The sequence below is a fragment of the Zootoca vivipara genome, chromosome 11 (assembly GCF_965207765.1).
Source record: "Zootoca vivipara chromosome 11, rZooViv2.hap1.1, whole genome shotgun sequence".
In the NCBI taxonomy this organism is placed as follows: Eukaryota; Metazoa; Chordata; class Lepidosauria; order Squamata; family Lacertidae; genus Zootoca; species Zootoca vivipara.
Genome location: NC_142594.1, coordinates 39,028,252 through 39,045,658, shown reverse-complemented (window position 1 = coordinate 39,045,658; position 17,407 = coordinate 39,028,252). Strand labels below are relative to the sequence as shown.

General features: G+C 41.2%; 1 protein-coding gene across 2 annotated transcripts in view; it reads left to right on the top strand.

Moving 5' to 3' along the window:
- Positions 1-17,407, top strand: part of ODAD2 (outer dynein arm docking complex subunit 2) — an 82,352-nt gene that overhangs the window by 10,293 nt on the left and 54,652 nt on the right. For both annotated transcript variants that reach the window (XM_035130099.3, XM_088653681.1), the window contains exons 8-10: positions 6,186-6,400; positions 7,644-7,745; positions 9,323-9,467. In XM_035130099.3, coding sequence (XP_034985990.3) covers positions 6,186-6,400; positions 7,644-7,745; positions 9,323-9,467 — 462 coding nt within the window. The remainder of the gene's footprint in view (positions 1-6,185; positions 6,401-7,643; positions 7,746-9,322; positions 9,468-17,407) is intronic.

Below are 17,407 nucleotides of genomic sequence, written 5' to 3'. Positions count from 1 at the left end.
GTTGTTGAAGGGGGGGGGGGGTCTCTCTGTAAACCTGGAATTCTGCCAATTGCATTGATTCAGGACTTTTCACCCAGATCCTAAGCACGTTTCTTTGGAAGCTATATCAACTTGTTTCCATGGATGTTAGCAAGCAAGCCTAGGATTGCAGCAATTGGCAAATACTGTAGCTGCTTCTCTTCCTTTAGAGTCCTACACATGGTTTCTCTTTGCGCAAACGTCCAATTCTTAAAGCAGGAAAATAACGTATTTTACTGAAAAAGGTCAACTGTCTTTGACAGTGCATTAAATGATCAAAACCATTCCTCTTTTTAGCTTTGCCCCTGATGATTTGAATAAAAGGAATATTTCTCCTTTTACAAGAATTGTCTTTGGTTTAAACGTCAGACACAGTCGGGGTGTTTCCAGCTCACACAGCATGTGTTACCACCGTGCTAAGTAGTTCCAAAATTTAAGTATTCCTGGCTACTCTGGATAAGAAACACATTTTATTCCTTAGAGTAAAATTCACACAGTGGTTAACAGTGTCACATAGTTCTTATAGCAGACTACTGTCTTCAGTGATTGCAGTTTGGCGGGGACGACGACGACGACCGTTTTAAAGTTGTTTTTTTTAAAAGGCCAGGTTCAACAGGGTGTTATGCTCATGAACACCGGGCTCCTAGCTGTCATTCCCTCCATAGTTCCACCCCCCCCAAAAAAGCTGCTGTTGTATTTGGGGACATCATTCAATGCAGCACAAGGCTGCTGTAAACAGATATATATTAAAGAATCCTGAAACATTGTACTCTGTGGTTTATGGCAGGATATGAAAACCACAAATTTGCTTTAAATTTAGAGTCTATTTAAATTGAAACTTAGTTCCTGAAAACTGTATTTTTCAATATTTAATCTTAGGAGAAATTTAAGATTTGGACTCTCCATTTTACCAGAGACAATATTGTTTCCTTATTAAACTGGGAGCTCCCAAATCCAGGGGCATTTTTAAAGTAAAGAAAATGCAGGCTACAACTTGTTGCCTAGATAATTCATTCAGAATTGCCTTGGCTTTCCAATAACACTTGACAGTTTCTGTAAGATAAGGAATATTCTGCTAAATACTCTGCCAAATCTAGCATACGCTGAATGTTTGGTAAGCAACTGGCAATCCTGTTTGCTTTCATTAGAGCTATATCAACTAGAGTCCCATCTTCTCTTTTTGCCTGAACAGACCCAGGTTCTCAGTATATCCACAGTGCCAACTTAAAAGTAATTCAATAGTTATGCTTTCTCTTCGGGAAGCTGTAGGTGTTTGAGGAGATGCTGGGGATTCTTATCAGTATTGCAAAATTAGAATTCAGTCTCGGGATTCTTTGCAGACAGTTAGCCTGGTATAAATGCAATATATGTCTGTGCTGCAGATATATCCAGAAACACTAGCCTTTATATGTTCAGGCGTTGGGAGGCTGGTGCTTGGATTACTGGTGAGAAAAGACAGGGAAGCTAATGCTTCTGCTAGGTCTGCTTTAAATTCCTATTGAACATTAAAAAAAATTAAGAAGAAGATAGTATTACAGTGGGAAAGAGCTGTTTATTGTTGAAGCCCAACACATTTAAGAGTTATATATGGTGTCGACCAGAAATACAGAGAGTCACTCCACCATGTGAGGTCTGGTATAATTTTGCTTTACAACATATGGTAAGAAAACTGCCTCCTGTTTGCACATTTCATGCAATTTAAGAGGAACAGGAAGAAGAGAGACCTTTTGGAGTCTTAAAAATCTCATCTTCTGTGCTGTAGATTCTCTTAGTCTGAAATTTTCCATGCTCTGGATAATATCCATTACCTTTCTGAGTGTTGGGAGGACTCCGTTTCAAGATTTATTGATCCTGATGTTAAAAACTGCAGCTTTTTGCCCAGTTGCATATGCATCAGACTAATCCGAGTTGATCCAGTGAGTGTGATTTGTTCGTGCATTCAGATTGCCTCTCCTACATAATTGTGCCTCATGTGTACAAGAGTACTCTTTAAGGAACAGACTGCACTGTGCAGTCTTGGGAGGAAGAGGGAAATTAAATTTTGGTGCCTCCTTTGCCCTCTGCAAGAAATAGGAACTGTAATAAGGGGGCATGACTGAAAAGTATGACTGCAGAGTACTGAGGTTCTCTCTCTGCCCCTGCCCCTAGCCGCATCATTCAATTTTGAAACGCATGAAACCGAAGGGCTCCCATACTTAACCAAAGATTTGATTGGGATGAATCTTGCAAGACTTGTCTTTGGCCCTGCTTGCAGAGGAACAACCAGGTGCCCACCATAGCTGCCAAGTTTTCCCTTTTCTCGTGAGGAAGCCTATTCAGCATAAGGGAAAATCCCTTAAAAAAGGGGATAACTTGGCAGCTATGGTGCCCACTGGAATGCTTCTGATAGTTCCTTTGCAGCCCTGATATCATTTGTGAGGCAGGTGGGTGTGGCGTAGAGAAAACAGTCTTGTGGGCCAAACTGGGACCCCTAGGACAAGGTTAAAATAGGTCTTCCATGAGCACAGTATGCCTGTCACTTACAGGTGTAAGAACACCTTTGACTTCAACCCTGCACAAGCTTGAAAAAACAAAGTGCAGAGTTATCAGGCTACAGCTCCCCTGGCTGACTAAATAAAACTTGTAGAAACCAGAGCAAAAATATAATTCAGTGGGTCCACATATATTGTATATTGTATGAATGTGGATGGAATATGAGTAATTAATAGCATGTTTATTGACCCTAGAATAGGTTCTCTTAATTGTCTCGGTTTCTATACTGGCAGAGGTGGGAGTGCTTTAATTTTTTTTCTTGAAAATAACCCCCCCCACACAAAAAAATTAAAAAAAAACTAAAAAAAAACCTCTAAGGTGCTACTGGACATTTTTTTAATTTTAAAATTTATTTCGACTGCGTCAGACCAACACGGCTACCTACCTGAATCTACAATTTTTTATAGTAAAATAGCACTTCCGTACACAAAAAGAGAAGAAAAATATGATGAGAGGAAGCCAGTAATTAAAACCTGCCCCCTCCCTTACTTTACTGACACATCTTTTCTTGTTTTTTCTAGCTGTGACTGCAAGAGATGGATAATATACCTGGTTTATTTTTCTCCATTTTTTCTTTGTATTCTCTTTTTTCTTTTATGTCGCATGTTAGAATCTAAATTTCTGTATGTCTACATATTTTCTTTTTCTGTTTTTAATTTTTAAAAATAGAGCCCACAGTAGTGACTGTCTGCTCAGTAGTCAAAATCCATGCAAAAAATTGGGATTGTTATTGTAAATTCATGTTTTTTACTTAAGACTGAGAGGGAAAGCTTATGGATTCAATTCCCAGACAAGGTCATTTTCCAGGAAGGCAGGTCCATGCAGACCAGTAACTCAACATTAGGAAATATTTAAGCATCTCCTTACAGATATATAATGGCATATTAGATGGGATAGGAAATCCAATAAAACACAATAAATAGTATAATGTAGGTTTTTTTGGGGGGGGGGTAGGTTTGAAAACTAAACACAGGCAGAGTTTTTTTATAGATTTTCAGAATTATTATTATTATTATTTAATTAGTTTTCCAGTGCCAGGAAATATGGTTCCTTTTGCCAATATCGGAAGACTCCCCAGGAGTAGTCAACGTGGAGAGGAAACCATTTGGCTGTTGATAGATATGGTAGCACATGTGTCTCACATCACATTTTACTTAGTCCTCAGTCACTGCATTTTACAGAGTTCCCACTACCTCGTTTGTGAAGATGCTGCTGCTTCCCATCTTTCTTGCTGTGCCGAAGTGAAACCAGGAAGCCTTCAGTTAAACTTAGTTTCCCATTACATCCAAGCTGGGAGAATATCATCACCAAGTTTGGAACAAGCCAAGCCCCTAAACCAACTTCAAAATATGGTTTAAAACCAAAACTTGGTTTCTGATGTGATGGGAGATTATGGCTAATTGAAGACATCCTAGCATGAGTGAAGCACGCTGAGAAGTGAGGAGGGAAGGGGCTGTGAGCACAACCATAAGACTTGTTTTTATACATTAAATATATTATTAATGCTTATTGTGTTGTTTTTTTAAAAGTAGTTTAATGCTACTGTTCTCGAAGCTACGAACATGAGTTTGACCAAACTCTGGGAGGCAGTGCAAGACAGGAGTGCCTGGCGTGCTATGGTCCATGGGGTCACGAAGAGTCGGACACGACTAAACAACAACAACAATTGTGTTGTTTTTTTAAAAGTAGTTTAATGCTACTTGCAAGCAGTCTTGGAAGGATTTGTATCCTGAAAGGCATGCTGTAAATAGGCTGCTGTTGCTGCAGATTATTGTGGTTTATTGTTATTTTTTGACTTATTAAGCCAATGTATGATCATGGCAAGTGCAAACTCGGCCCTCCAGATGTTTTGGGACTACAACTCCCTTCATCCACGACCACTGGTCCTGTTAGCTAGGGATGATGAGAGTTGTAGTCCCAAGACATCTAGAGGGCCGAATTTGCCTATGCCTGGTGTAGGTAGTAATCTTCCAGATGCTGAACTACAGCTACCATCAAACCTGACCATTGGCCATGCTGCCTGAGGCTGATGGGGACTGACCAACATCTGGAAGGCCAGACACTTCCCAAATCTACTATAGGCTAGAGGGGTGTGTGTGTTGTAATCAAATATGGTGTAAAGTGCCTTCCCTATATGGAGACTCTAACTTGCTATGTCCAGTTGTGTTTTTAGTACAAGTGTATTAGGAATAATAATAATACAGCCGTACCTCGTAAGTCGAATGGAATCCGTTCCGGAAGTCAATTTGACTTTTGAAACATTTGGAGACCAAGGTGCGGCTTCTGATTGGTTCATGACTGTGCAGGTGTGCCGGAAACAATAGTGGAAGCCATGTCAGATGTTCGGCATCCCGAAAAAACGTTCGAAAACCGGAACACTCACTTCCGGTTTTCCATTAATATCATCATCAATAAACTGCCCTTCATCAATAGACCCTGGGTGGCCTACAGCATAAATCACAAAATATGTAATATAAAACATGCTAGAGCTTTCTTTACTAGAGGTTTTCCACTTTTTACATTTTTCACTATCCCTTCCAATGGCAATGCATTGTTGTTTAGTTGTTTAGTCGTGTCCAACTCTTCGTGACCCCATGGACCATAGCACGCCAGGCACTCCTGTCTTCCACTGCCTCCCGCAGTTTGGTCAAACTCATGTTCGTAGCTTCGAGAACACTGTCCAATCATCTCGTCCTCTGTCGTCCCCTTCTCCTGGTGCCCTCAATCTTTCCCACCATCAGGGTCTTTTCCAGGGAGTCTTCTCTTCTCATGAGGTGGCCAAAGTATTGGAGCCTCAGCTTCACGATCTGTCCTTCCAGTGAGCAGTCAGGGCTGATTTCCTTCAGAATGGATAGGTTTGATCTTCTTGCAGTCCATGGGACTCTCAAGAGTTTCTTCCAGCATCATAATTCAAAAGCATCAATTCTTTGGCAATCAGCCTTCTTTATGGTCCAGCATTTATGGCAATGCATTATAGATTATTTAATAGTTAATGCCCCTTAAGAATTTAATTTCTTTTAAACCTTTCAGTAACGTTTCTCCCGAGTTGCATTTGGTAAATTTCCCATGCCTCCTAGGCTTGTTCACTAGGAGGAAAAATTGTCATTGTTCTCAAGGACCCTGCAAGGCAGTTCTCTAACACCAGCTGCACTAGGCTTCTGCTTCTGCTCCAACTGAACCCACTGCTGTTTTTGTTTTGCTTTGTTTCAAGTGTATTGTTTTGAATGCCTTCCTTATATTTTACTAACGTGAGCATTGTAAAACTGGGTATTAATCTACATAAATTAATTCTTAATAACTTGTGATATTTGTATCAGAAGCTTATTTAGTAAGCCAATATTAGATCCATTTTGGGATGTTGCCATTATGAAATTTTGCCAATCATAATCTTTTCTTTTTAAAAATGTTAAATTTTTAATTTTTAATCTTGTGTTGATTAATAGGGAGGTTGTATTATTTTTTCCCTTTTGTAAACCGGGAGGAATGCTGGAATTTTTCATATGCCAACAGAGAAAAAAACCCTATAAAACCAATCTTCCTAGATTTCCTTTAGCTTGCAAATTTTTCAGCATGTTTTATTCATGTGGAAAAGTGATGTTCTCTCCCCCCCCTCAAATATTTTCGTCTCTTATTAGAAGTATACTTTTTTTGATGAACCAAAGTATGAAAAACATTATCAACATATGGAAGCGGTTGAGGCAGATGATTATGGCCAAGCCCAAAAGTTTTACGACTATGGAGAAAAGAATGCATATGAGAAGCCTAGGAGTCCTCAAGCAAAAACCAAGCCTACTGAGAGCAAGAAATTAGAACCATCTCTTAAGTGGAAGAGCATGCCTGGCTCCCGAGAGTATGTAATTCTTTTGAGAGATATTGCCAATTAAAATTAATGGTTTAAAAGAAATAATTAGCACTATGTGATTTTAAATCCCCCCCACTGAAGTTCACGTATTATTTTAAAAAGATCTGGGCAACACCCATATATATAAGGAAATAAATATATATTAAGGAAATATTTTAGTATTTAGGAAATACTACTTCCCAGTAATGCAGTATCTATGGTCCTTTTCTCAGAATTTTATTGTTCTCTTTCCAAATGATTCAGTACAACCAGCTTGCATCTGTGGTCAGTAGTACTGGCACAGGGAGACTTGCCCAGCTTGAAGGAAAATGTTGTACGTATTATTAAATAGTCCTACATTTTTGTTTTGCTTTTATTTTAAAAAAATATTTTATTCCAGGAGGCTTACTGTGATTGCCCATGTGTGTGATTTTCAACCCTGCTGTGATAGTGTAGGCGCCACACACACACACACACACACACACACACACACACACAAATGGCCCAGCTACCAAGGCCAAACCAAGTCATGGTAAGAACAGAATGTCTTAGGCTCATTGCTGGGTCCATATCTGCAGGTTCCCCATAGTTCAGTAGCTTTGTGGACTGCACTCTCTCCTTGATGTCCAAATCTTTGTTTAAGTTCTTGCCCCACCCTCACACTGCATTTGTATTAATGGGGGGCTTTAAAGAATTTTGAGGTTTTAAAAACTAATTAGTTTTTTCTAATTGGGCAGTGTTTTGTATTTTTCTTAACAAGTGTAATACAAGAACGGATCATTGGTAAAAAAAAATCCAAGAGAAGACAAAACATCAATGGGATTTTAAAATATATACCATATATATATAAAGAGCCTGCATTGTTGTGAAAACTGCTGGGGGGGGGGAGAAGAAAAAGCACAACTGAGTGTTTTCGTACTAAATATGATGAGCATGGGCCAATAAAGAATTAATGTGATCAGGTCCATGAAATCATTAGACTCAGTGGACATTTAAATGTGCATTAAATTGTGGGCAACGTTTTAAAATTCAGCTGCCCTTCTTGCTAACTTGTAATGACATCTTGAGGCAGGGAGTATTATATCCTTTAAAACAGGTTATCTTTTGGCCTTTGGTGGCATTAAGGGGGTAAGCAATTTAAATCTATCCGATTGATCAAATTAATTTTCGAGATATAAATGTACACACACATTTATGATGTATTCACAATAAAATTGAATGTCATATTAAAAAACAAAAATTTAATATTTAGGGGCAAAGCAAGGAAAGAAAACAAGGATGAAAAGGAAACGAAACAGACCCCTCCAGAAGGCAAGAAAAGAACTGGAGCAACATCCCCTGGTTCTGGTAAAGGGTATGTAATCTCTATGTGTTATTTGCCTCTTCCTTGAATGAAAAAACCCCCCCCAGTAAGCTAACTATGTGATATCAGCACCTCAAATTAGCAAAAAATCTAATCAATAGTCTAAACTAGAATGTGCTATCACCAACTGGGACTCTTCAGTTGTTTTTTTAAATGGAAAGTTCTTTGGCTATTCCCACTCCTGTGCATGACCGAAGAGGGAACTCCCAAGCTGAAAATATAAACCTGTTGGTTCTGGCAGGATTGTCTCATACTTGCATCTGCTACCATTTTTCCAATCATGGTCAGAGAGGAGATGATTGCTTGGCTTACTGTACCAGTAACTTGGCTCTTAACAGACAGTTCCTTAGCTCACATTTCTTATCCAGGGTACAGGGACAGATTGATTTTTTTAAAAAGGCTTTGCTCTTGGAATTTAAGTATCCCTTCCAGGTGAGTTTTTATTTTTTACTTTTTTGTAATCTCTTCCCCGTGCCTCTATTTTGTTTAATGTTGTGGGACTGATCTGGTATCAAAATCTGAAAAGCCAATGAATGCCTCCCTTCCAAGAGATGTCATAGTCAGTCACATTCTTTCTCTGATTTCAGAGAGTTCATCAACATGAAATAATAATATGGGTCGAAACAAATAATTTTGATGTTAGATAAATAGATATCCCCTACCCTGTGTGGGACACGACAGTGGATTGTGTAAACGTAACATAATGAAGTTAGTTATTGAAACTAGCTAACTTGATTAAAAAAACAGCTATAACATAATATTAGTGGAGCAGATGGGTTGGGCCGGGGGGGGGGGGAAGAGTGTACTTAACATTTTCGCTTGCAGACTGTTTTCCCAGGAAAGATTCTGCCCACCTCAGTGTGCTGTTCTAAATGCACACAAAAAACAATACTGTGTCCATGTATTCCCCCCCCCTACTGTATGTAAGAGAAAAGCTGCTTGGGTAGGGAAAGTTGACTGGGGGGGGGGGTGGCACGTGGGAACCTCCCAATGCTGCAATAAAGTAAAAACAAAAATTGTGAGGAGGCACTCCATATGCCCCCAACCTACGTCTAGCTTGTCTTTCAGAGCATGAGCTCAGATTCTAAGCCAGTCTGTCTCGGCTTCTGCTTGGTATATGGAGTATACCTTACTGGATTGCTGTTAAGTTTTGCAGAGATGGTGCATGTTTAAGCGTTTTGGTTAAGTCCTCAGAACGAAATGTGTGTGGCGGTGTGTGTTACTGGTTTGCTTTGGTTTTGATTAGGTATTCGTGTTGTGTTTTATTAGCTTGCATTTTTTTATGTCGTGAACCGCCCTGAGAATTATGGATGGAGGGTGGTATACAAATTTAATAAACCATAATAATAACAAGTGTTCCAACAGCTACACTAGTTTTATGATTATAATAAACAGTGCCTGTATGACTACATGAAAGGTTGCTAATATGCATTATATGCAGATTACCAATTCAGTGTGGCATGCATAAGGGTTCTCTGTAAACCACATTGGACACCAGAACTGTCTGATAGATTTCATCTATCTCTCCATAATATCTAATTAAGTGGTTTTATTTTATTTCTGTTTAGTAAGCTTCCAGCAAAGTCTGAAGATGTTAGTGAAAGTTCCTCAGAGAGTGAAGAGGAAGATGAACAACCTGAACGCCATCAGGAGATTAACACTGATTTGCCATCGGAATATTGGCAAATTCAGAAATTAGTGAAATATATAAAGGTAAACAAACTTTAACTTTTATTTAGAAGGCTGCAAATAATAAAATTATGTTTGTGTTCTAGCTGTATGCGAAACTTCATTCAGTTTGTTTCTTTTCAAATTGCTATTCAAATTGCACCATTTTTCTCTTTTGGAAGCTTTAACTTATTTATTTTTTAGGAGTGCCTGCAATTCCATTTTTACTCCAAACAAATGGCTATGATCGCAGCATCAGTCATGCTCCAATGGTATGCATGTTGAATCTGAGTGGAATAGCAAGGCTGTTTCAGTGCAGCAGACTGAGGATTGTGTCCACAGTTTGCTAATCCAGAGAGAGAGAAAATGCATTGACTTTGACATTAAAAAATGCATTGACTTTGACATCAGAATATACCAGTGGGATCAGCAACAAAATTGTAGTCAGAATGCCAGCCAGCCAGCCATACCGTCTCCCAGGGTATTCAATTACCATCTCACCTCCCAGTTTTCTGTCCTCTGCCCAGCAGTCTGTTAGCATTCCATGGCCACTGAGCATGCTCGGTGTTTATTGGGCTGTTTGGGGTCCCCCCCACTAAGTATTTGGAGTTCTGGAAAACTTGAAAATTTTCCCAGGTCTGCTGGTAACATCTCTGTTGTGCATGGATGGTGCTGTTTTGTCTACATAAGTATCCACATTTGGAGAAGGAGTGATAAGTAGGACTGTATGCAACTTTGTATAAGATTCTCTCAGGTTGAAGCTCTTTATCCTCATGGGTTTGTTTTCTTACATGACAGTTAAACAAACTTGAGATTCAGGTTTCTGATTTGCTGCAACGGGCAAAAAAATACTGTCATGTGGAGTTGTATTTCTTTTTGCCTCTGAAAATGAAAGAAAATGCAGAAATACAGGACCAGACATGTAATCTTTGTGCAAGCAAGGATCTAAACAAGAGCAAAACAACAACAGCATAAATCTCTTTTCTGTAAAAGTAGATCAGTGACGCACAGTATCAGTTTTGTAGCTATAATGAAAAACAAAACAATTTATCGGGCTTTGTTTTAAAGTGAAAGACCCTCAATTTATTTTCACTTTCCTATGTTATCTATGACATACATATGAAAACGCCATGTAAGAATTTGTTAAATTTAAAGAGCATGGCATGTTATCTCCCATTTCTTGTCTAGAAGACTAGGAAGAACAGCAGACTTGGTCTATACAGATAAAGCATATACTGTACGGTATAATTAATTCCAGAACACTTCTGCTTGACTATGACAGAAGTATGAAGAAACATAAACTAGCATTAGATGATTATTGCAAATTTGTGTTCTTAAACTATCAAGTAGCACACAGTACTATTATTGTGCCATACACACACTTGCTTGTTGCAGGAAACATGATACAAGCATGCCTTGAGGAGTTCATAGGCTCATGATGTAAGGATGATGGGAGACCAAGGGTTCTCCAGAGGCCACTAGGACACCACCTAGGGGGGTATCATTATGCTTCCACTTGCATGAAAGGCAGAAAAGTGCCATCACTCTCTGAAGCTTCTGAGTTGCCTCTGAGTTGCCTCTTGTCTTCAGTGACAGTTTTTCTGCCCTTTCTTCACTTGGTCACTTCTGGCCTTATTTTACTGTTTTTTCTATGTGAAGTTCCAGGGTTGTTGTTGTTGTTGTGTGGATCTTTTACTCAATAGTTTTCTTTCCCATTTGTAGTTCAGAATATAAAAAAGGTAAAGGGTAAAGGGACCCCTGACTATTAGGTCCAGTCGTGACCAATTCTGGGGTTGCGCGCTCATCTCACATTATTGGCCGAGGGGGCTGGCGTACAACTTCCAGGTCATGTGGCCAGCATGACTAAGCTGCTTCTGGAGAACCAGAGCAGCACATGGAAACGCCGTTTACCTTCCCGCTGTAGCGGTTCCTATTTATCTACTTGCATTTTGATGTGCTTTCGAACTGCTAGGTTGGCAGGAAGTTCAGAATATACTGTTGTGTTAATTCTAACCCTTCCACCTCAGACTCCTTGTCTGCTTTCTTCCCTTACAGTACTTTCCCTGCGACGTTTTAACACCTGCTGCCCCTGGAATTTATTCTTTTTTGCTAAATGATTTCATAATTGATCAGTTATTTCTTCTAGCGATGCTTACTCTAATTAACTGCTGTGATGGATTACTCTACACTTCCGCTTGATTTCCCCTCTCCCTTTTGCATGTGTGTTAAAAAACCCCACGCATACACCTGTTGGCAGGCAGATGCATTAATTTTTAGCTGATCTTTCCCCTAATTTCTATTTAATTTGGTGAACTTACCTTGAGCATGGCCATTCATAGGGCTCATGGCATGCGGATGATGAGAGACAATGGGATCTCCAAAACCCTGGCACACCAGATGAATCTCTGCTTGCCTAAAATGACATATTGGGCTCCACAACCCCCTTCCCTGTTTCCTGGCCACTGCCATTGCTGACAAATCAGACACCAGGCCCGTCTTAGCCATAGAGGCTAGTGGCGCGGGGAACCACGGCACCAGGCGCTGGAGGGCCCCGGAGGGCCCCAGGGAAGAGGTGCGGGGGCCACAGCTCGGTGGGGTGGCAGCCTGCCCGCTGCCAGGGGGAAGGCAGTAGGAGGCGATTGGCAGTGGAGAGCCGGGCGCGCAGCGATCAGCCCTCCCTCCCTCCACCCGTCCCTCTTCGGCTGGTGTGCGCACCCTGCCTGGGACGTGGGCACGATCCCCAGCGGCCCCCCCTCCTCTCAGCACCGCAATTGGTGGCTGGAGCGCTTCTCCAGCCTTCCACAGCAGCCAGCCAGCTCCTTCAGGGGTGGCCCTGCTGCTTCGCGACGGAGGGTGGGGAGCACGGAGGCGAACCGGCACCAAGCAGCGGCTGCGGAGGAGAGCGGCAGCGGAGAGAGCCCCGCTGCCTTTTCCCACAACCCCGTGCCTGCTGCTGCTGCTGCCGCCTCCGCCGCCTCTTCCCCATCACAACTGCCATTTTCCAGCTCCCGCGGCGGCGGCAGCTTCTGTCTTCGTTTCCCTCCCTCCCCAACGGCGCCCTCCGCCCCAGGCTTAATTTTGGGAAGGGAGGGGGGACCTTTGTGCCATGGCACTGGATGTGGTTAAGACAGGCCTGTGGGACACCCAAGCCAGGGCCTTGAACTGAGTGTTGAGAAATCTCATTGAATCATTAAATTGTAGAGTTGGAAGGGACCTTGAAGACCATCTTGTCCAAACCTCTGTATGCAGCTGTCCCATATGGGAATGAAACCCTCAACCTTGGTATTATCAGTGCCACGCTCTAACCAACTGAGCTATCCAGGCTGGTCCAATCTGTTCTTTTAGGCAAGAGGTAGAAAATCAGCTAGGCATTCCAATTAGACCTATCTCTTTGTTCCTCCAGCTCCCCCGCCAGATCTGCTAACGTACCTTTCATGTACTACTTTTCATGTATACTTTGGCACAGGCTGTGTTTCATAGGCAACACTATCAATTCTATAAATAATAGAACATTTCTATTTAATGTCTTCATTACTAAAGGCTGGGGGAAGACAATAGTCAAGAGTCGAGCCAATTCACGATATACATATAAATAAAGACCATCAACAGTTCCAAATCAATTTTCAGTTAGGGAAAAAAATTTCAAACCTTGTGACAAATTAATGTCCTGCATGTGACAGAGAGGAAAATACCATTGTAGATTGCAAAAGAGAATTGTGAATGATAGAAAGTGACTCGCAGGCTCCCTACATGAAAGGGAAGTGTGGTGACAGTCCTGTTGCATTGTCGTCAGGCTTTTGCTGTGCTTCAAATTAGGCCATATATCCATCATAGTAGCTTTCCAAAACAAATGTTTATTTGCCTCTTGTTATCTACTTGGATTTAGATGCTCATAATCATAGAGTGGAAAGTTGAATTGCTTAAGATTGGCTTGGGGGGGGGGAATCGAGAGACTGCTTTTCTCTAGACCCTTCCATAAATGTCAAAAGTTATACAAGCCTTTTAATTTGTTTCATTCTTTTTTGCTGGATGGATTGTTTTAAGCACTGTATGATGTTGCTGGATCAAATTAGCTGCACAGATAACAGCTGGAAAATGAGTTATGAGCTAGTTACACTAGATTTTTTTTTTTTTTGCACGATCCATTAACTGTAGATGGTAATGTAATTGCTCATGCAAATAGCACTCGAAAGGAAAGAAGGGAACTCTCCAAGAAGAAGAAAAGGCCGAAAGGGGAGGAAGGAAAGAAAAGATAATGTTGGCTCTTCAAAACTCTTTTGGTTGATAAAGGAAAATTTATGACTGTAGTGCTCACAAAAGTTAAAGATTTAAGCATGTGGAGTCAACCTTTCTTCAGGAAACCCCCCAGATAATTAAATAATGTAATCAATAATTGGCCAGTAAAATTGAATGCCTAAAGAAGGGCATTCATAAATGTAGAGGTTTAAAATTACTTTACTTTTTAAGTACTGTATTGTATACTTTCCCAGTTCTACTCTTCCACATTACTATATTCTAGCAGAGTTTGGAAACAAGCATTCACTTCAGTTTAAGCCAGGCATCCCCAAACTTTGGCCCTCCAGATGTTTTGGCCTACAACTCCCATGATCCCTAGGTACAAGGACCAGTGGTCAGGGGTGATGGGAATTGTAGTCCAAAACATCTGGAGGGCCAAAGTTTGGGGGTGCCTGGTTTAAGTGAATGCTTAAGGACCACCACTGGAGTCCTATAGGACACTGCTATAGGACACTTCATGTTATGTATCATAAGGCACTGCTATAGGACACTTCATGTTATGTATCATAAGGCAGCAATGTGTCACCACTCCTGCCCATGCCTGTTTCTGCTGTGATAAAGAGAAAGGGCCATGGTGCTTAGCGCCATAACAGCTTGTTGCCAAGGGACACCTGCAGTTGTTTTAGCTGATCTAATGTCTCAAGTGATAGACCACTGGTGTTTGACTTGGAAACACAAAATATTCTGCCACCTGGATTGTATCACAAATTATATTGGCCTGAAATGATGGGCTATAAGAGTCTTGGCCTGGAGTGACAACAGCGCTGCTCTAGTCCACCTTGTGGTCTTTTCTAGGGGATTCAATATATCTCTGCCAATACATTGAGGATCTTTAGAGAAAGAAGTTCTTCCAACAATGGGATCCTGATCTAACATTGGTTGCCCTTGAAGAAACAATAGGACTGGTTCTACTGGAATTGCTTTGCATCAGAAGAAACCAGGAGCCACCTACCTCTGGAGACACATAGGCAGATAGGAACACAACATCTGGAGAAACAATATGCAACAATATGTATCTGAAGAAGTGTGCATGCACACGAAAGCTCATACCTATGACAACTTTAGTTGGTCTCTAAGGTGCTACTGGAAGGATTTTTTTATTTTGTTTTGACTGTGTCAGACCAACACGGCTACCTACCTGTAATATGCAAGAAGAAAGCACTGACCTAAACATGACATGAATGGAAATCGGAGATAAGGATGAGTCGTATAACACAAAGGCTTAAAGTAATGGCTTAGCAAGTTGGGTGGCTCCCCATTCAAAGGATTATGACAATGCAAAGTACAAGTTGCATACTAAATTCTGAGAATGAAGGTAAGAATGCAGTCACAGCCAACAATCCTTCACATCTTTTCATTTGACAACAATCACGAGATATTTGGCATTTAAATAAAGCAGTGAGATAGTTCAGACGTAAAGGCCATGGTTTTGCAAACCATGGTTTGGAAGTGGCTGCCAAACCAGGATGTGAAACCACCATTTGAAGTGGTTTGCCTGCCACACTTTGAGTAAACAGTGATTTGATGTTAAATTTGAAGAACAAACAGAAGCATGGTTTGGGATGTTGCTGTAGCTTTGGGAGGTCCCGGTTTTGGAAAGCATTGGGATTCTTAGGAAAGATGGAGTAGGAACAAAATATAGAAAACATCATTTGTCTGCATCCCTAGAGCACAAAGCATGATTTAAAGTTTGAAGTCTAAAATATGGTTAGCTCCAGCTAATTACTGGTGCTTGGACCAAAACTCAGGTGCATCTGGAAAATAAAATGGATCCAAAACTATGTTGACTGTCCCATCTATTTGAGGAGTTATTGACAGTCCATAACCTGCCCATTATGGAGCAGCCAAGCTTGACATCCTAAAAAGGGCTAATTACGTATGCCCTGTACATAATTAGTTCACAGTTCAACAATTTAATGCCAAATCCTTTGATGTGACTCGTGTGTAAGCTTTGCAAGCTGCTCTCTATAGGGGGATTTCTCGACAATAGATACCCTTATAGCTTGTGCCACAATTGGCACCCATTCCTTGTACCACCTCTTAAAACCACAAGGGCTTTAAAGCATAGCAGCTAAATAGAAATGTCGTTTCGAGAGGCTATATGGATATGCTACTGAATTCATGGTCCTGGGGAGAAAATAGGGAGGAATTATTATGGGCTTCCTGAAATTATCTGGTCAGCCACTGTGTGAAACATGATGCTGGATTAGATTGATTTTTGGACCAATCCAACAAGGCTCAAGGTACTCAGATGTTCTTCATTCAGAGGCTGAAATGGGTGTTCATCTGGCAACTGAAAATTCAGTGCTTTTTGCAGGGTGGGACGTTGTGGGTGGAATTAAATTGTTTTCTTTTCTTATTCTTTATATCACTTTTTAAAAAACAAAACAACATTCTCTCAACTGATCAGAACTAGGTAATACTCCAGATGCTATCATATGGCATGCAGGCCCATGTATGTTTGAATCAGCTGCCACAATCTGGGAGATGTAATTTTTCAGACTTGTCCCGAGATCTCAGTAGTATGCTTGCTGAGCCAGTGAATTGTTTATTCCCTGAAAGCATTGTTCCCCTGATAGTTAAATCCTCTGTTCATATGGTTTAGTTTTCCCTCGGAAAATCCATTGGCTCCATTGCAACTAAATTGCCCAACTTTTTATTCAGGCTCAGCTGCTTGTTGTTTCCTTGACAGCCTGAAGAAGCAATGGTTCTTCCCAGATTAGTCTTGTTAAATTTCTTTTGCAGACACTGTTGCAGGCCCAGCCATGACCCCACACCCACTTGTGGCAGCTGCAACTCTTGCCAGATGCTGAGAGCAGTTTGTCCTCAGCTTCCTCCCCTATTATCAGCCCCACTTTGAGAAGTGTGCAGTGCTTTCTCTGGCATTTGACATCAGACAGAAGCACCAGTTTCCGAAGTGGTGTCCTTGCCATGTGCCCTCTGATTGGGCTATGGGAGCATCGTAGAAGCTTGGCGATGAAACAGGAGCAGACTGAAAGTTGATCAGCATCTATTGCTTTATCTCTGAGCAATTTGTATTAGGCCAGCAGAATTTTCAACTCCCAAAGTTTTAATGATAGTGACAACAACCACAACCACAAGTTTTTCCTCTTCTAAATTAGGCTGCAGATATCAAGAAAGCTTCGGTTCCCGAGCTTAGTGTGTGCTCAGAGTTCCTTGTTGCACCTTTCTGAGCCACTTTTTTGTACCTGGCTCCAGTTGGTGGATCTCTGGGTTAAAGAGTCCCTACCTTTCGTTTAAAAGGCTTTTGTGCACTGCAGCACCAGCAGTGACACCACATGCCCCTGTGAGCTGGCAAAAAAAGCATACAAAAAAACCACACTCTCATAACCTGCAAGTGTTATGAGAAAAACTGGGACATCTCACTCCCCCCCCCCATGAGAGCATGGGTGGGTCAAAACTGTGATATCTTGTGCAGTTTTGCACCAAGATGTTGCCCTAAAAAGCAGTGCCCCGAAGCATACGTTTTTGTGTGCCATTAGACCATGCCCCCCCCCAAAAGTGGCTCTGTGATCTCGTGCGGGTCACGTGACTCACGTAGGAGCATGGACAGGAGATGTGCATCCTGGCTTTGGGACACATGTTGGTGGGTATGCACTCTTCTACAGTGGAACCTCGGTTTATGAACACCTCGGTTTACGAATTTTCGGTTTACGAACGCCGTGGAC